The following is a 20,156-nucleotide window of genomic DNA, read 5'->3' as shown; positions in this document are numbered from 1 at the left end:
GATCTCCTTGCCCTGTGTTTGAAAGCACCTGGCACCTCAGAGCCTGCTCTGCAAGGCGGCTTAAAGGAATAATGTTAAAATAAATAAACACCTTATCCTGTAACTGTGTCCTGTTTGCATTGCCCGCAGAGCCAATTAGTTCATTGCCAGGAACAACATCAAGGTCTGTTCGTAGCAGTCTACTTCTTGTATGGCCTTAAATAAACAATTTCTCACATACTGTCATACTATTTTTAATTTCTCTATTAAGAAAGCAAGTGAACTGCCAAACATCACTCACTAAAGCCAAATTATAATTTGCCTTCTTTAAATGCTGCTTTCAACACAAAGCATTAGGTAAGCACCATTTCATGGGAGGTGCATCCTGTAGAAAACATCACTCCTAGAACAGTATGTCTGCAGTGAGTGTTTAGAGAAATGTTTGAACAATTTGCTTAACACAGGAAAATGCACTCCTTGGGGTTCTTGAATTTGTGGTCAGATGAGGGTGCTGATAGCATTTGTTCTGTATCTTCACTGTTTCTCAACAGCCCCTGTAGGAATGAGAGTGGAGCGTTTAAAAGTGAGAGCTAGAGCAAAGGTTAGGAGACATGGAGCTTTCACCACCACTGTTTCAGCCGTCACCTGAAATATACTGCTAATGCCTTCTACAAAGTTATCAATCATATGCCTTATGGGAAAGCCTGTAACATCTCAGGATGTGGGGCCTTAATTTTCTTGGGAGGAGGCACCCTCTCTGAAACCTGGGGCGCATCCAGACACAGACAGATTCATCTTGAAATGTTGGGAGTTTAATATCCAAAGATTTCAAACTAAGACTAGTTAGCCTGGTTCTATTTTACACTAAGCCCATTTCATACTTTTAAAATATTATATAGGAGCGTTCAAGTGGGCAGACATTGTGAAGTGTCCAGGAACGGCTTCACACCAACCTTCCCCTTAGCCATTAGTACAGGCTGCAGCAAACAGTACAGAACTGAACTACTCTGTTTACCATTACAAAGGATAATACCAAAAGGAGAAAATAAATTTAGAGACAGCATGGAGCTGCTCTAACTCTCACCAGGGGCCAAGACTGATACAGTCTAGTTCCAAAAATATTCTGCTGTTTACAGGACTAAACCAGAAGTCAGCTGCAATGTAGTAATATTTACAAACAGGATTTATATTTAAAACAGTCAGTCTCTCAAAAAAGCATACAAAAGTATAATAAGGCATTGTATTTTTGCATTCATAAAGGGTTTCTGTACCGGTATCTCCACTTTCAAGTTGAATGACACATCCTTCAATCTCATCAGACAAATGGGGTTTTTTTCTTTGTTGGTTTTCCTAGCCTTTTTAATACATACAAGTGCTCTTCTCCATTTCCTCAGATTTAGAATAACATATTTAAAAGGCATTCAGGACTCACATTAACATCTAACCAGCAGCAAAAACCCTCACTTCTATTTTATCCCTCTTAGCTCCCCGATTACAAAGCTCTATTAACTGAAAGACAGCACCAGTTCACAAAGATAATCAAGAAGAAAGGTCAGTGGTTTATGAAAGGAAGTTCTGGCCTTTCAGGGCACCGCTGGGACTTGAGCTCAGTGCTAGTTTCAAGAATGAAAAGACAGAGATTCAGTGTCCCTTAATGGTATAATCCTGGTACCACTCATAAATCCGTACAGATTTCCTCAGATCTGAGGATGACCACTGAAACATCAACCCTCAAATGGGAATTCCTTACAAATGGTCAGTGCACAGACACTATCAGAATAACACGTGACAATAAGCCTTGCCAAAGTCTGTACTTTATTAAAACCTAGATCTGTTGACAGAAAAACAAGTGTCACTTTCTATCGCTGTCACCGTTTAATGCAGAGAATCCTAAAAAATATCAAAAAACAATACAATTATTTCCCCGATCCCAATCCTGTATTAACACTATGGCTCCAATTTCTTCTGCGGTATTCTAAGTTCTCGTGCTCCTTTAACAATGAGACCCATACACAAAGAACTTCAGAAAAATTCAGTGTAGGAAGTACTTGGGACCTAACAATTATTAGCCCTGGACTGCAGCCTCCCACTCTTTTCCGTAATCTGCATGAATCTGACAGAGAGGGCCTGACCCTGCATGCTACTTGCCCTTCTGTCTTCAAATTTTATTGATCTATAGATTTCACCACTTCAAAGCAGAACCAGGAAATGGTCTATGCGCCAACCTAAGAGAGGTGCTCTATTAGGTGATCAGCAGCTGATGCTTAACGTCTCGCAGGCCTGCACCCGCAGCACTAGCAGCCTCTGCTAACAATTGATTGGGCTGCAGACCTGGGTACTAATCCTGCTTCTGCCGATTTCCAGGGGAGAATTCCACAGAGCTTTAGCAGAAGCAAGATTAGGCTCTTTGAATACCGATATTTCATTCGTAGCATTTTCTGACCTTGTGTGCCTCTTCCTAGCTCTGCAAAGCAGCATGTGGGAATGGCCTTAGTCACCCAATGCTATGCTTTTGTTCTCCCAAGAAATACAAAGATAGAGAAAGTTACAAGGATGTCTGCTGATACAAGACTGGTAGGAGATGCACAACAAGAAGTGATAGATTATAATGAAGAAAAAAAAAAGTTTTTTGAGGCTGCCTTCCCTGACAGAGTCTCAACATCACTTGATGGATTATTTGTCAGGGTTCACCATTTGTGAGTCATGCATCTAGCTGAAGCTACAACATTGTGGCAGGAATATGTGTATTTCAGTGTCTAATCAGAATGGTCTGGTTTGTACACCTTCACTCTGAAAGCTGTGCAGTGCAGCTTTTATTGCAGTTTTATTATCCATGATAACAGGATTCACTACTTGCAGTTCTCTTCTCCAACTTTCCCAATTTAAATGAGAAGAACAGAATTGTCTTATCTTTATTTTTACCCTTTGAAAGGGAAAAGAAAACTATTTACTCCTAATCCATAGAAAGCAAAGAAAACTGAGGTCATTTAGACTTCAGCTGCGCAATGCTAAGCCTGAAAGATGACCTTCATTTTTTTCAAATATGATACTCCATAAATCCTCTATTTCTGTACCCAGTTGCTCGTATCTCACTAACTGCTGTACAGAAAATAATTGAAACTTTTTGTATCTGTATTCTTGTATTTATAATTTTTATACTTGCTCTTTAGACTTTGCAAATTTTAGGCAAAGAAAACCAAGGGCTATCTAAACACTAAGCATACAGTGGATGCGCTTACAGTCTACAGAATTTCAGGAGACCTACCACTTTCATCTACTAGATCAAATACAGTCACACCACAAGCGATTTTGCCACAAATGTCCAAGGAAACTCTGGATCAGCATTCATAGAGAGGTTAAGTACTGAGCTGGCAGTCTAAAGACTACTTCTACCTTTGCTCTTAAAGATGATCTTTCCAGGTATATGGCAAGATTTTTCCTGCTCTTCCCAAATTGTTCTTGTTTCACAGGATAGTGATAGACTTCACACTCCAAAACTATCAGTAAGGTACTTTATACAAGCACAATGTTTATATTCAAATATGTTTTAAATCATCCTATTTGTTGGTCATCTTCTGCAGTCAGGCAAGGATTTTATTTTTTCTTTACAGTAAAGTATGATGGGATTACTTGAATATGCAAAGAGAGATCTGAGATGTGCTATCATGATTCTTCTCCCCATCACTGAAATTCACGTATTTGATTTTTAAACAGAATATATTTTTAATATGAAGTCATATAATAGATACCAAATACACAATATAATACAATACAAAAGATATACCACGTATTTTTAAGGCATAATAAATTAATGAACTTTGTATAAGTAGTTGGTGCCAGTATGATGAATACACTGTTTCCCTAAGGACCCGAGGGTGCCTATTTAATGCTGTTTGGTGCCCGTATTTGCACGCCCCATTAAAGATTATTAGACCCCAAACCACTGTGCAGCCCTGCTGCGCACATCAAATACCACACTTAAAGAGTTAATCTGCCCTAAGTCACCAGGGTTGTTGCAAAATGCATGTGGTTCAATGCACTCTGAAAATCAGGTCGTTTATTTAAGTACCTGTGAACTAATTTAGAGTGAGATCTCAGTGTCTCAGACATAGTTGATGACACTTTGACAGAACATGAAAGCCAAAACCAGAAGTGTGGTCTTCAAAAGCCTTGTTCAGCCACCATCTAAATCTGCACTTAAGGACTGCTCTTTTTGTGTGCCTGGCTATGATCTGACAGGGGCTAAATCTGGCAGCCTCGCAGGACATCTAACATTGCCACATATGATGAAGTTGGGGGAGTTACACAGTTCAGTAAAACAGATTAGAAAGCTCTTTGGAAAGTTACAAGGTAATGCTGTAATCTCCAGTTTATGTGCTTCTCAAAATATGTGCTTTAACAGCTGCTGGAGCAGGAACTCAAATGCTTTACACACCATTTCCATGTAAGATCCCCAACTCAAGACCACAAATTGCGTTCTCTTTTGTTATCTTTTATCTGGGCTAAACCATCCTCCACCATGATCCTGCCCAAGCAGAAGGGCTGGACTGAAAGCGCACTTCAGTATTTTTCTGTTGGGCAGCTCTACACAGCAGAATAGGTATCTCAAATCCATTTCAGGTGCATATCTCCCAATCCACTGTATGTAACTTCAGTGTGATATAGAACAAGGCCTGAAATTTCACTTCCAAGCCGTGCATGAAAGTCAAGTATCTCAAGTGATTGCTTCTGCACCTATCCCGAGGTTGAGTCCCCTCAGTTTTCAACACTTCAGCACTTTTCAAACTCCTACCTGAAATTCCTCGCTGGACGCTCAAGGTCAAAACTATGGTTAGAACTTTTTTGTTTCACTATCCCCCTATGTCATAAGGAATTAATACTCCTGTACTTTAAGGCAGGAGTCTCCATTTAATGCTTCTACGGCACTTGGAGATCCTCAGAAGCAAGGTGATATGTAAGTACAAAGTATTATTATCTAATGAGTTAAGGGAAAGAACCTCGTTTCAGAAAATGGGAAGGTTATATGTGTGTAAAATATAAAAACAGCCACTTGAAACTGTAGTTGAAGGAGAATGCGAAAGAAAACTGGTACTTGTTGAGGGTTTCTTTTCCTATTATTTCAAAAAATATAGCCTGATTAGAAAAGTACAATTTAGGCATCTACCACACTCAAAAGCTTCTTTGTAGTATATTTTACCCACTGCTTCAACATAAAAACTGGGTCACTTCATTGGATGATTATGTTACCACTTTGAATAAATGTTTGCACAAATTGCACTAGTTGGCTATTATCAAATAATTATTAAAAAATTCCTCTTCACAAGTTTTAGCTAGGACAACATTAATTAAATGGTACGGACATCTACAGTGAAATGTAAAACTTTGCTACCTATAGCACAATACCGTGGCTCCTTACTACCAGTTTTATACCCCATTGGGGCCAAAATATTAGCTTTAATCTTTCACAATGAATTTAACTTTGCCTCCCAGCTTCACCATTCTTTTCATACAGTTTTGTTTCAAGTCTTGCCTTGTCTAAATATGCTGCAACTATAGCACATTTCTTCTTTTGTGACTTAATGTTGTAATTTGAAAGGAAAATGTAAGAGTAATTACTGATGTAATAAAACATGAACATACTATAGACAACTCTATGGAATTTTAATTAGGAAATGTAGGTTCACAAAATTTCCCCTGTCCTCCTTTCAATGAGCTGCCACCCACTGCACATCTTATTTTCATGAATTTAATATTTTGAACACTTTCTGTCAACTTTGTCTTCGTATTTCACAAGCATAAACATAAAGCAAATTATGATGCTGCTAAATATGAGCTTGAAATGCAATCTTCTTATAGAAATATGTATGTCTAACAAAGCTTCTCTTTTTATTGATTGCTCTATGCAAAAATATGAAGGCGTAAATACTAGGAGAGTTGATTCATTTTAATTTCTTTGCACTTAGATATGGCCTCAGTCTAAAGAAGGATCTAACCAGACTCTGACAGTTAAAGATTAACAGTTCTGCCATACCAACAGGCTTGACAAAGGAGCTTAACTTAATCCTTAAGGCAGTATAAGATGTCTTATGTGTATTACTGTCTAGGAGCACAACTTTAATAAACACAGTGTAATGTAATTTTCAGTAGTTTTACTAATGTAAAGTATGGGATATGAAACAAAAAAAAAAATTGACAGATCTATTTGTTTTCCAAGGGAAACAAAAAGGAACTATAAAACTTACTTTTTTCCAAGGATTACTTTTATTTTGAATTTCAAAGTCTCGGAGCTTTGCAGAAACTGGTACACAAAAAAGCAATTCAAATTAAAAAAAGACAAGCAGATGCAACCTCATCATCTACAATCAAGAGGCGATGGGACTACAATTTCAGCTAAACTGGCTTACACACTGCTCTGTTATAGCTGTTTTTACCTCTGATCTCAGTCACAAGGTTTTCATGCACTTCCTGTAAGCACTGCACTCAATTTTAAAACATCTTGAGAACTTAAAATAACTGTTGGTCCTTGGACTTAGTATGACATGGCTGAGACCACCTCTTGCAGCTTCAAGTGGAATTAATCTTTTTTTTTTTGATATAGACCGTGAAAATTAACCGTCATACCTGAAAGTTCAAATGTTAGGACACTAATTGTCATGTTAAAATGATTTTTTTCACATTATACACTACAAATAGGATATGTCATCTTCATAATACACTGAAAAATATCCCTAGGAAGTGGGATAATTATAAAAAATAATTTCTGAGAAACTTTAAAAAAGCTGATGCATCTTATCATCAATCAATTTGTTCTATATGTGTCTGAGAGCACTGATACAAGCATAATGGCTCTGTCTGTTTTTAGCATAAACTCTATTTCTAAGGTGCTCCTAACGCAGCAGTTTCACTGTATTCCACATCAATATGAAACCTCGAAGACAGGCTTTCAGGTCCTGTGAATTGTCTCAAATCTAGATTTGACCTGAAGATATGTGCTATTGCAGGTTATATGTATACGTATGTATAGGATATGTTGCTATTCCACCTTGACAGCACTGAGAGGTCTGCCAGAAAGACTGAGAGCCAGCTGCACCTTCTACTGAAGCCCAGGATGCTGCACATTCAGTGTCTTTCATGAGAGCAGAAACATGATCCCTGCACTTAAAAGTGGGTAACAAGCTGTTCGAAGTTTCAAATCAGCACAGCTGGGAGTGAAAGGTGATTCTAAAGCCTCATTTCACTTTCCAGGCCAAAATGTCCACAGGCATAATTAAAGATACCCTGAAAGCTGTTCTGTATTGCACAAATTTCTGCAGATCAAAAGGGATCACTGTGCTGGAAGGAATCAGACACATTAATACCAGAGATACCCTCCTGGCCCTGATATCCCTCCTCCACATCCACCAGCTGCACAAAGTATCTCATTTATGCCCTTAAACCATCAGGGATACACCAACAGTACTCATGAGTAAGAATATTCAGCATATCTATAACTAGGTTCATTGCTTCTTTGCACTGCTACCAAGACATAAAGCAGATACTGCCAAAGTGAAGAATTTAGCTCTAGTTTTGATTCTACTTGAAAAAAACAGAGCTTTTGGCTATTCATGAAAATTAAAAGATAAATCAAAATTAAATCTATTAATATGATAATTACATATCGAAAGAGTAACATTAAGGCTCAGCAGTCTTACGTTAGATAGTGAAGATATTACTAAACATCCGATCAGCAAAAATTCTTCATTGACCTAAATTAAGATACAGTCGTCAACATTTCCAAATAAATATACATGGTAAGAATACCAGAAAACACAAATGAAAACACAAACATTACAAATAAAATAAGCTACGTATATAGAAATAGCCATGTTACAAGCAAAAAAACCCTTAGCCTCATTCTCAAACATGATTTTCTAAAGCAAAGCAATTAAAATGTTTTCTTTGATAAGTATGGGCCCAGTGAAAACAGCAGATTTTGTCATAAATGGTGACTTAAGATGACTAATCATGCCCTCTGAACTTAATTTAGGGTCTCATTTCAAACTTTGAAAACCTGATACACAACATCATCTATCATATTAGGCTGCTGTACAAAAGAGAAATGCTGAAAAATAATCTTTTTTGTTAAGTGTACTAAACACATGGCAATCTAATGACCAAAATTTAAGTAACGAGTACTGTGAGGTATGTAAATAAGACTGGGAAGTATGCAGCTGTACAATAAATCTGTCGGTTGTAGTTATATCCTCCAATCGTATTAGATAGGAAATTCTTTGTGGTGTGGCAGAGGACTGAAAACGCTCCTCTGAAGCAGGGTTAGGAAACCATTAGGATATATATATGGACTAGCAGGTTTTTGCAGGGAGACGCAAGCAAATACTGACTATGCTCCATACAACCAACCACAAGCAAGCTCTGCCTGTGCATCGAGACTGTAGGACACAGAGAAGCTCCATGGTGTAAACTACATAACCACACTAAATATGCTGCTAAGCCCAAGATAATAAACCCTGCCTCTCAGTCAAGCTTATTAGTTCTGGCTTAGCAACATGCTAACTGCAGCTACTCAGCTGCCAGAGCAGAGCCGGTGCATCTCCAACCAGCTCAAAGGGAGGGCAGAGCACGCTCTCGTCTGCTGGCAAAATCCCACATAGACATATGCTTAGACATCATGTCAGCTGGCACTCGGCAAGAGGAGGAAACCCTTACTGAAGTGCTGGTTATTATGTATAGTCCCATTCATGTCCGAGGTAGTTCTCATGGATAATGTGAGCAGTACTATAACAAACTGTCTCAGTCTTCATAAGGCTCATGAATCACTATTAAAACCAGAAAGAAATGCGGAGCAGTGTTACAAAGAGAATACATAAGTAGATGAACAAATGGAAATAGCGGTGACTTTGCCATAGGTTTTTAATTTGTAAAATGTATTTTGGATAGTCACCAATAATATCAATAACTTACGGAATATAAGTGTTAAGAAAGAAATTATCTAAATAAAACACAAGTGTTTTGTTATGTTTTGTTTTTTAAAAAGAGGAGTTCACCTACAGTTGTGCAGGCACGGGCAGATGAGCTGAGGAAGGACAGGCAGTATTAACTCTGCATCACTCTGGCAGCTGCAGTCAGACCAGTGGCTGTATTTTGAGGTTTTATGTTCCTATTTTAGAGTCAACCAATATGCTGAGATGTGTAAAACTAACCCTTTTACAGTAGCACTAGGAATAAAATGGACAGCAACAAAATTTAGGAGCACATTTGTCATTATTCTAATCTCCAAGGATGAAATTTAGCCAAGTGTCTGAAGGACAGACCCAAAGATGCCATACTGAAAGCTAGAGCGGAGCAGGGAAGGGATGGCACAGGTTGTACAACAGCACGTACTCCCTGTGAGCCTCTGCACTCTGCATAAAGACTGAGGATAAGGTTGGGGGAGCACTGCTTCCATGCATTTGGCCAAAAAGCTGTCTCATAAGGACTATGGACAAGTCTTGGAAATCATAATGTTTTCTAAACATATCTTTGCTGTGGCCAAATGTTCAATCTCTGCAAATACAAGGTGTATATAGTTTGGATGGCTAAAGTTAAAGAACAGGTAGTATTTCAAATGCAGTTTCAGTCCCTGGCATTACACTTGAGAATTGTCCAGAAATGTTTTGGGCATGTCTGTACCACCATTCCCTAGGCACCCCATGTAGCTTCAGCCTATTCTGACCCTGAATGCCACAGAAAGCACAGTGCAGAGCCAGCCCAGCTCCAGAAGAAATATACCTGCCAAAGGTCAGGATTTACTTGTTCAGACACAGCGTGACTATTCTGCTTTCAAATTCAAGCTAACAAGCCTGTCCTGAACTACACTATGTAGACTTACTGACCCAGCCTCCGCTAGCTTTGGGATCTCTGCATCCCACTTTATTAGCCTGGAACCATGTGCTACCTTCCTGTCAGTTGCCTCAATCATGTGCTTCCTCAGATGCTTGTGTTTCCTACAAGTCACAAGGGTGAATTTCATTGAAACAGAATAAAAATTACTATCCATAGAGAATGCAATGCAGGCGAGAAAGTTTAGAAGGTAACAAGCCTGAATGTAACTCACGTCACTATCTACAAAACACGGCCTGGTGTCTCAAACTGGGAGAAAAGGTTTTAACCTCATGCAGGCAAACTGGTACGTAGCCTGTACTGGGTGATGAATGCAGTCTCTAGAAGCCTATTCCTCAGCAAGCCATTTCTTAAGCATAACAATATTCCTTTAACTTTCCTGTGCACAAAGCTTGATACAGATGTACATTTGCACAAACCTGCACTGTTGATTTTTTTTTTCCTTAAGAGATAACTCTTAGACTGATGCTCTGCTGAGTGTTATTACATATACTTTTATGACCTGCTATAGCTGAGGGCAAGATATATTCTAATTTAATACTGTCCAACAGTACAAAATTTACAGAATATTTTGTTTCTGTAATATTAACATCATTCCAATACCTGAAGATGGTAATAACATACTAAAATCAAAACATAGTATTTGCTAAACAAAAATGCATATTCCAAATGTATTGACTGTTTACTGAGAAACGTTCTCCTCCTCTTTTCCAAGTTATGTCTTACTAAGCCATCCATTCTGTAATGGAAATTTTTCTACAGCTGCAATGAATTCTTAACGTGTTGTGTTCAACGACGAAGTACACATTTATATATTCTTGTTCTATGTTACTTACAACAGTCCAGATTATTAAATCTGAATTAAGAAAACCTGATCTATGCTGCCTGTATATGCTATAAACCCATCACTGTTCCCTTTTCTCGGACAATGAACACTTTGCACTAGTTCACTGTCATTGTGAAAAAATACTCTATTAATCTATTAAATATATCCGTTTGCCCCCTCCGTATTTTAAAATAATCCAGTCTTATTCTGAATTTTTCTTACAAGGTTCCGGTAAGAATCTAGTATTTATTATTGCACTTAATACACACATTGTGCTTCTCTTAGATTGTATGTCTCTGAATACAGTCCAGGCACTAACAGTATTACCAGATTTGCCTAACCTCTGTTCAAATGTGGTATATCCTCTGTAGGAATGTGTACGTGTTTCTCAGCGCCCAACTCTGTCTTTCATGTAACACCATCAAGGGGCACCTCAGAGCTCCACTTCTCCATTTGTATTTTGCACTTCTGTTGCAAATAGACTCTCTGAAGGCAGAAGGTTTCAGCTTTGACTTGTCCCCTCTCTTCCTATATGACTCTTATTCTTAACTGTATTTGGATATTTTCAGAATGACAATGGAGAACAATTAATAGCAGTTTCTGAACTGAATATATTTGCTTTTCCAGCTGATAGCAAACTTCAGTAATTAACCTGGTCTTAACACTTTAAGCTTTAACTATTAGAGCAAGAGAGTGATGAATAATGGAGATTGCTTAGGGATGAGGTGAAACAGAGTGAGGTGAAACATCATGATGCTTCATCTCACCTTCAAAGTAGCTTTTGTGCTGTCACATTTGCTTATATCAGCACCAAACGACTGCTGATTTGATCATAATTGCCCTAATTAGAAGTTCAATTAATAACCGAGTTCTTCGTATCAATGCCACCTCAGCATCAAGGATGTGCATATAGAGCATTATTGAGCAATACAGGTTAAACTAATAAGGAAGGTCACCGGGAAAAGGAAACTACCTGCAGCCTATTGTTCTGAAGATATCACATAGTTAGGATGACACTCAATATCCACTTATGCCCCAGGACGAGCAGAAAGGGAGAACTTAAGGAACTCCACTGAGAGATATCCATCAGCTGTGAACAAAAATTACATTTCCTGTCATTGAAAATCTCATTTAGTTCAGACTTGCTTCCACTAAGGATTAAAATCCTTCAAAAGAACACTTTGTCTTCACAGGAAGATGAAAATAGCCTAAAATGCTCACAGTGAAAGACTGTGTGCAAAAAGTGCATAATATGGTAACTTTAAATGGTTATCAAATATAATATACTTCAGTACATACTAGAAATATAAATGTGGTCATTGAAACTAATGATGAAAATGAAAAGAAAAAAAAATTAAGGGGTTTTGCATGAGAGACAGGCAAAATCTCACTAGCAGACGAAGTGTCACCAATTCCCTGCCTGGAAGTATTTTGCATATCCATCAAATGAAGAATTTTGCATGTTCGCAAAAGAAGACAGGGAAGCAGACAAGGGAAACAGACAGCACCCACTTATTAAAATATGATGCATAGGATATTCATAAAACAGGAAAGGGCATATTTACTCATTCTTCACTTTTCACGATTCAGGATAAAGGCTGTAATCCACAGTCAATCAAAAAACAGAAGCACAAAATAAATACAAACATCTTCACGCTTCTGCAATTTTTCTTCTACGAAGAAAAAAAAGAAGTAAAGAACTTTGTCTTAGTCAGTTGTAAAAACAAGGTAACATATTATGACCAATTTCATGGCATCAGATATTGTTGTGAGATGTGACTTTTTTAAAATGTGAGAAAATTAAAACACAGTTCTGCATTAACTGTCTCGACCTGACCATCTACCTACTATTTATGTTTGTACTGAAATCAATCATCAAGATTTTGTGATACAGTCTCTGAAATAATCTTTTTGCTTCAGTTTCTATGAAAGAATAAAGCTACATCACAAAATGTCACAAATTACATGGGGCAAGATCTTCACCTGGTATATAAACTCCAATACTTCCTCTGTTTTCAGTGTAACGACAATGATTTACTCTCCTTTATCTTTTCAATAACCAGGAAATGATCAGAACACAGCTAGTCTGTGGTCAGGTAGGTTTTTATGCATCACGTTACATGAATGAATGTAATACCACCACATATTAGATGCCTACCAAACATCTGCCAATTTTCAGGGACATCCAAATATTTAACGGTACCTGTACTCTTTTTAGACAATTCTTTTAAGCAACAGGTCCTGACCTCTGCCTGGAGTCAAAACTTCTACTAGTTAGATTTCATCTTTAATGGCACTTATTTTAGAAAGAATTACATTTGTGTTCTTTCTCAAGCAGACACTGAAGTCAGAATTCTGTACAAAATTTGTCCGACTGCAGAATATGGCCTTCTTCATAAAATAAATGCATAAACTGCACAGCTAACTGATACCTATATGTAAACATTTGAAAATATTTCAAGATATTCTAAGTAGGAACAGTGCCAAGCTAGGACTACTGGTTCTTTGCAGAGGTGCCAAGCAACCTGGAAAACAGGAAAATGTACCATCATTTCCTATCATTGTTGTGCGTTATGTATTGCACACTAGGTATTATCATCTAGCACACACAGAAGCTGCTAAAAATTTTAGACAAGGGTCATCAAAATGAATGAATCCAGTATTATGATCTGTTAGGCTGAAAAAGCACACTACTGCAGCAGCTCAAAAGTAAGAAAATATAAAGCACAAGATAGTCATTATTCAAATGTTGGGTAATCTGGTAAAACAATTGTCTCTGCTCTGTGCGTGTGGATATTCAGTTACATTCTCCAACTGTCATGGTCCTAATTTTTTTTCCTTTTACTCTGTCAACTGTATGAGGGTTTTAATGAACCTACAGCTTATCAGAGTAAAAGGTAACTACAGTACCTCAAAATAAAAAAAAAGGCCAAGAAACCAACAAAACATTGAACAAGGGGCTTTTTGGACTCACATCTTGCCTAGATCTCCAACAGATGGAAGTGTCCCCCAACAAGGTTATTCTAGAATAAAGTCTCCCCCTTGTGGATCTCTCACATAATAAAAGCTCCATCAAATACTTAATTGCATGATAAAGTCTGTGCTCCTTCCTTTGCAGGTAAGAATTTCAGAGGCAAATAGGAACATGTAGTGAAATCATGGCAGGTGGTTTACTTCAACTCAGTGGGCTCAATCCCACCTCAGGCAAGACAAGCTGTTTTGTTGTAAGATCCCTTATGATTCTGTGACAAATTAAGTTGAAAGACACTAAAACCCTCAAAATAATTTAATTCCTTCCCATCTCCACATAAGTTAGTTATGAAGGTCGGTTTAGTGACACGCCCCCAAACTATTCAGCCCAAAAACGTTAATGGATTAACTATTTAGGTAAAAATTCAAATTCCAAACTCTTTCTATCCAATACTCATTAAAAAGAATATAAAACATGGCAAGATTTCCCCCCTATTTTAAGTGCACAAAGTTTACTATCCTGGAAAAAATAGTTTTATTCCAGAACAACTTACTGTGTCTCAGAGATTAAGGAGCTATAGCACTATTTGCAGAATGACTCTTCCTCAAACACTTCATTAACTACACTGTTCTCTGATCTGCATTAATCTAAAGGGATCACAAAGATTTCTTTGTACATGATAATTTACATTGTCATAAATTGTGAAATCATTGTGATCACTTAAATTATCATGTTGGTCGCAATGCTCTCTTAAGGTATTTAAACTTGGCTGTAGTAAATCATACGTTTTGTCTGCAAGATTGATTTTGGTATTTTTTTTTATTTTCTAAGAAACAAAATCCTTGATGGCTTGAAATATTATTCAATTACATACATGACAAACTCATATTTTATTCGCAGTGCCAACTGTTGAGTCAATACTGGGTAAAAAGCTTTTTAACTATCCAGAGACATGTTCTCACATTCATTTCAGAATAGTAATATAATGGTAAAATATTTATTTCTTGCAAGTTCTGGAACAGTGCTAGGTTTCCTACTTTCATTAACAGTCTCTTATTTGTATGCAGTAATTGCTTTAAAAATATTAGCGTTGTAATTTCTTGCTAGCACTATGAAAATCAACAGAAAGTCTTATCCCCATGCCTCCCCACGGAAAAGCATAATTCTGCCTCCCCCGACGCCAGTGACAAAACCTCTTTAATTTCAGGATTACACTCAAGGAATTCATGAAATATGTTAGTTTGACAGTCTGGGACTCTTGTCCTTTCTGATTGCAGAACAGATGCAATAGCTAAGCAGTGCTACACTCTGTCAGTGTGCCTCTGTAGGAAGCAACAGCTCCTCAAAGTAAAAGGGTAGCTGCTACTTCTCCACGTCGCTTCGGTCCTTGACCTCTCAATAACAACTATCAGCAAACCACGTTTTCTGTTCCAAATGTGAGAGGTTTTAGGATATAAACATCTGGCTATTAGGAACAAAAAAAGATCTCATTCATTCATTTCAAACATTCATCAACAATGACTGTCAACTGCTGTTGGTCTGGGACATGCAGAGGCGAAATGCCAAGAACCAATCTCTGAAGCCACTGCATTTCTGAATTTTCTTCTTTTAAGAGTTCAGTTCAACAAAAACGAAGTTTGCACTGCTAAACTGCGAAAGGCTGCTAAAGCTAAGAACATGGGTTCTGATCTCTGCTGCTTGATTCAGGGGAAAAAAGCACTAAGAAACAAAACATCACAAATCTGACCAAGTGACAAGAGACTCCTGCAAAAAGACTCTTCAACCCAGTAAAAAGAATATTACATATCTTAGCTGTACTCTCAGAGACTGCCTGCTTATCTTGACAGGATGGATGAGGAACTACAATTCTTACCAAATATAAAATAAAAGGAGGAAAATAATTGGTAATTACAATATTGCAAGCTGTATTTTAAAATCATTAGTACTTTACTAAGTACCTTGTTTTTCTGGCAAATAGTCTCCATACATGATCACCCAGCACTACTAAATGAGCTGTACTGCTAGTAGTGACAGACATTTGTAATACATGATATTTCACAATGTGGACAATTGTTAAATTTTATCCCTGAAGAGAAATGTCTATACTGCCATATAACACAGCTTCTGTATGTGTCAATACTCACATCATAATTATGGCTTAATAAGAACTTTAGTACTTATCATACAGCTTCTACATATATGTGCATACTTACTCCCATTAAATGCATCAGAATGGGTACAACACCACAAACATGAAACTAGGTTCTCCTATTAAAGCAAACTACGGGATCCAGAAACAAGGTCTTTCTAAAGTTAAGAACATGTTTCAGCTCCTAGATCTCAGTGATCTAGACATTAGTCTACTGCTAACTGTCATTCATGCATGAACACATACCAAGGATGAATTTTGTATAATGGTCATTCAGCTTCAGGTCATTCAACCTGACAGATAATCCCAAGATTCTATATGGGAAATTAAGGAAGCTGTATTGTGAAAAATCTACCATCCATTGTCATTTCACAGTCACCTCTGTGCCATCAAAATACCATGTACCATTGCCGAAGCCATTCCCCCCTTACCTTTCCAAGCCTGTTGTCCTCATACAACAGGTACTTTTCATGTCCTTCCAGACCTCCCTGTCTCTTCAAATATCATGTCCTTCTCACAGCTACAGAATTTTATCTTGCTCTCTTCTTGCAGCTCTCCTAATATTTCTTAAACCTCCCTGATTCCTTCATTTTCTCTCACTTTGGGCTGGACTTTTATGTTGCTTGCTATTCAAGCTGTCTTCTCTGCAGTCTCTAGTGTCCCACCCAAAAAAAATTTTCTCTGAAAATTTTTCACCATTTCTCTGTTCTTGCAATCTCTCTCCCTATTCTCATCATCACTGATCCTGCATGCTTCTTTTTCCAAACCATCAATGCCTGCAATCTTTTGCATTCTCCATTTTTTTATTCTGCAGGAAACCTGTGTATTCTGAGATTGTAAATCCATGTTAAATATAAGGGTCTGTTAAAATACTAAAACAAATACACTATCAAGAGTCAAATCTGAGCCCTTCTCTCCCCATCATCTCCTTATGGCAATACAGTGTCCTCACTGCTCTGTATACCACAGTGGCACAGCTCTCTGCATGATCTCATGTGCATTAGAATAAGACAAAGCAAGCTCGGAACACAGCAGGGACTGCACAATCTTCTTTTTGACCCTCAGAAGTTATGTGGAAAAGTTATTAAAGCTTCAGCAGATTATTACTGTGAGGCATGAGCTATGTGAAATGAAATTCAGAAATGGAGTATCTGTGGGGTTTGGGCCATATTACAATATATTAAAAAGCCAGAGCATCAGCTTTCTCCAGAACACAGGGAAACATTAAAATTACCTTGGAAAATAATAAACACAGCATAGTGATTTTAAGTATGCTCTGTTAATGAGGGGTGTTTGGGAGTCAGGAGAGATCAACGTAAGGGGTTACCAAGTGTCAGAAGGCTACTCACATACACACCTTAAAAATCCGTAGATACCTTTTCAATTATTGCTGCTTACAAAAATCATGTGTATATATACCTATACCTCATCACTACAGTCATGTTCCAGAAGAACAGAAGAATTACAAGAGAACACCTCACACAGTAGGGAGCCCCATGGCCAAACCTGCTTTTTCTATAGACATTAAATTTGAGAATTTGCAGGAGAACTATGTAAGAAAGCAAATAAAGCCTACAAGGGACCATCATGAGCTATTTTTCTGTGTTAAAAGCCCTACAGATAACTCTTGCATAGAAAGTGAAGCCAGAAGGAACAATAAAAATCTCTGTATATCAAAGTCACTAATCTTCACACAGTACCTCTAAACTGAGCTCAGTAACTTGTTTGACAACATATCTTTCAGAAGGATGTCAGTCTGGATGTGAAAAGATGAGAAAGTTAAGAATCCTCACTTCCCTTGCTTATTTTTTACAGTAAATTTTTACTGCAAGAAGTGTGTGTACTAAACATTATCTGGGGTTTTGGCAGAGAGGGTCCTTGGAGTTTCCAGGTAAATGCAACAAACTGAACACTGCACAAGAAGTAGAGGAATCTGCCTTCTGAGAAAATTACTGAAGCTCGAGTATCTCTTCAGCATGGATGTGCCACCTTGCTCACTTTATGTCATTACGTCTGTCCTGTGAGATATCAAAGCTTAGTCTACCTATCTCTGGTAAACAGGTATTACAGTCTGACAATCCAGCCTGGTAATTCCTGTGTCAAGGGGAGGGACATAATTTTATTCACCATTAAAGAGGTGCCCCCAATTTCTAGAATGGAGACTACAGTTGACAACTTCTGCTTCCCAGGAGGAGGATGAAAAGGTCATTTGTGCAGGAGATACAGTTCTCTTCCGTTTCCCAAGACGAAATGAGCTGAGAATAAACACGTACCTATTGACTTTCCCTTCCAGTAACTAAACTTCCTTCTTCAACCCTTCCTAATATTGTCATAAACACACACTTGTAGTGTACCTCTAGCATCCAACATCAGAAACAAAACACTTCACCCTCCATCTTCTACTGGGCAAGGAAAGAGAAAACCAACACTCCACAAAGGCCTAACCGCAGGCTGGACAGCGGGTCCCGTTAATCCGTGCACCCAGGGCCAGGCGCTACGGCAGTGAAGCCAGTCCAGACACCGAGGCAGCAGGGCACCCCGTCGCGCCGGGGGTGGGCGCACCGCCGCACGGAGGGCAGGAAGGAGAGCTTTGCGTGTACGGGGTCTAGTGCACCCTTGGGAGGACGGGGCAGCGCGGCGTCCCCGGCCGCCCCGAGAGGCGGGTGAGAGGGGCGGCCCCGCGGTCGGAGGCTCACCTTGTGCTCCAGGACGCTGATGTAGCCCTCCAGGAGGCCGGCCCCGACAGGGAGCGCCGGGCGGTGCTGGCCGCGTCCCGGCGGGCGGCTGGGGACCGCCGCCACCTGCTGCTGCCGCCGCCGCGGCTCCGGGTGGTCCCCGCCGCCGCCGATGCCGCCGTACATGAGCAACAAGCTGGTGCACATGGTGGTGAGCGCCAAGCAGACGGCCAGCCCGTGGCGCTGCGGGGGGCAGACAGAAAGGCGGCTCAGCGCCGCGGGGCAGCGGGCTCCCCCCGCCGCGGGGGCCAGCGGGGCGCACCGCTCCCCGCCGGCGCACTCCCGACGCCCGCAAGTTTCACGCCGCCAGAGACCCAGCGAAAGTGCGAGGAGAGAATTGGGGAACCCCCTCCTTCCTCCTCCCGGCCCCTCGCCGGCCCGCTCCCCTGCCTCCCTCTCTCCCCCCCAGCCCTGCTTCCCTGCTTCTTCTCCCCTCTGTGTGCCCGACTCCCCCGCGCCTCTCATTCCCATGCAGCCGTCCCCCTTTGGGCATCTCATTCGTGCATTTTAACGAGTGTTGGGGACTGTAGCGCTCCCCCCCCCGCGCGCAGCTACCTTCAGCCTCGTCCTTTAAGCAGATCGGCTTTCTATACGCTCCTTAAAAACGCACACACACACAAACCCCCCAAACAACGAGCGACACGAATAAAAGAAAGCAGGCGGAAAGTTCGCCGCCGCCGCCGCCGGGGTTTTGTTCGCCTTCGCGCGATCTCGAAAAGCCGCGGGGATGCAGCCCGGGGAAGACTGGAGCGTGTGCAGGGTGCCCGGGGCAGCCCCGCTCCGCGCCGCTCCTCTCCTCGCCGCCGCCGGAGCCGGGATGAGCAGTGCCAACAATGCACTTACCATCAGGGTCTTCATTTTGTGCGGCTCCCGGCCGCCAGTCCTCCCGCTCCCCGCTAGGCTCGGCATGGCGGGGAAGCCGCAGACATGGCTCGGCCAGGGAAGCGCCGCCGTGGCGGGGATTAAGGGGGAATTACACTCGGCCGGACCCTCGGAGCCTGCCAGAGCCGGGTCCTCGGCTGCCCCGCCTGCCTCCGCCTCCGCCTCCGCCTCCTCCTGCCGGCGCAGCGGCGGCTTCAGGGCAGGTGGAAGTTAACTTCTGCCTCCCCCTCGGTCGCGCTGCTCCGCCGGCGAGCCCGCGCCTCGGCGGCGCGACGGGGCGGCGAGTGGCGGGGATCGCGCCCGCGGCGGGCACCGGGCGGGCACCGGGCGAGCAGGCGGGGGCAGGGGCTCCCTCCCTCGACCCAGGCTTCTGTCCTGCTTGTAGCACCGGGGCACGACCCTTGCGTTACGTTATTTGTGTTTTTCCCTAGCGGAAAATTTCGTCATTCTCCCACCGTCCGCTGGGTTTCCTGAAGCTGGCAGCGTTCAGGCAATACTTTAAATTCACGTTAGTAAAAAAATCGACGCCCTCAACTCCTTGTGCGGCGCTAACGACAACCTCTCTTTCCCAAGCCCTAAAAACCAGTTTCAAAACCTTTTGACAAAAGCTTTCGTCATTTTTAAAAGTAAATCTCACAGGCTTGCTCCCCATGCCATCTTTCTGGTTTCTGAAGACGAACATTTTCCCACTCTCATAAGCAGCCTTCTGAAGTTTTTTTTTTTATTTCTTTTTTT

General features: G+C 40.5%; 1 protein-coding gene across 1 annotated transcript in view; it reads right to left on the bottom strand.

Annotated features, from left to right (window-relative positions):
* ST6GALNAC5 (ST6 N-acetylgalactosaminide alpha-2,6-sialyltransferase 5) overlaps positions 1 to 19,619 on the bottom strand; it is a 72,472-nt gene extending 52,853 nt beyond the window's left edge. Inside the window, exons 1-2 of the mRNA XM_076340421.1 lie at positions 19,383 to 19,619; positions 18,501 to 18,722 (exon numbers count right to left, since the gene is read on the bottom strand). Coding sequence (XP_076196536.1) covers positions 18,501 to 18,722; positions 19,383 to 19,448 — 288 coding nt within the window. The 5' untranslated portion in view covers positions 19,449 to 19,619. The remainder of the gene's footprint in view (positions 1 to 18,500; positions 18,723 to 19,382) is intronic.
* Between the last annotated feature and the right edge of the window lie 537 nt (positions 19,620 to 20,156).

This window comes from Aptenodytes patagonicus, chromosome 5, assembly GCF_965638725.1.
Source record: "Aptenodytes patagonicus chromosome 5, bAptPat1.pri.cur, whole genome shotgun sequence".
Lineage (NCBI taxonomy): Eukaryota > Metazoa > Chordata > Aves > Sphenisciformes > Spheniscidae > Aptenodytes > Aptenodytes patagonicus.
Note: the sequence above shows the minus strand (reverse complement) of the source record. Positions and strands in the feature narration are given on the sequence as shown.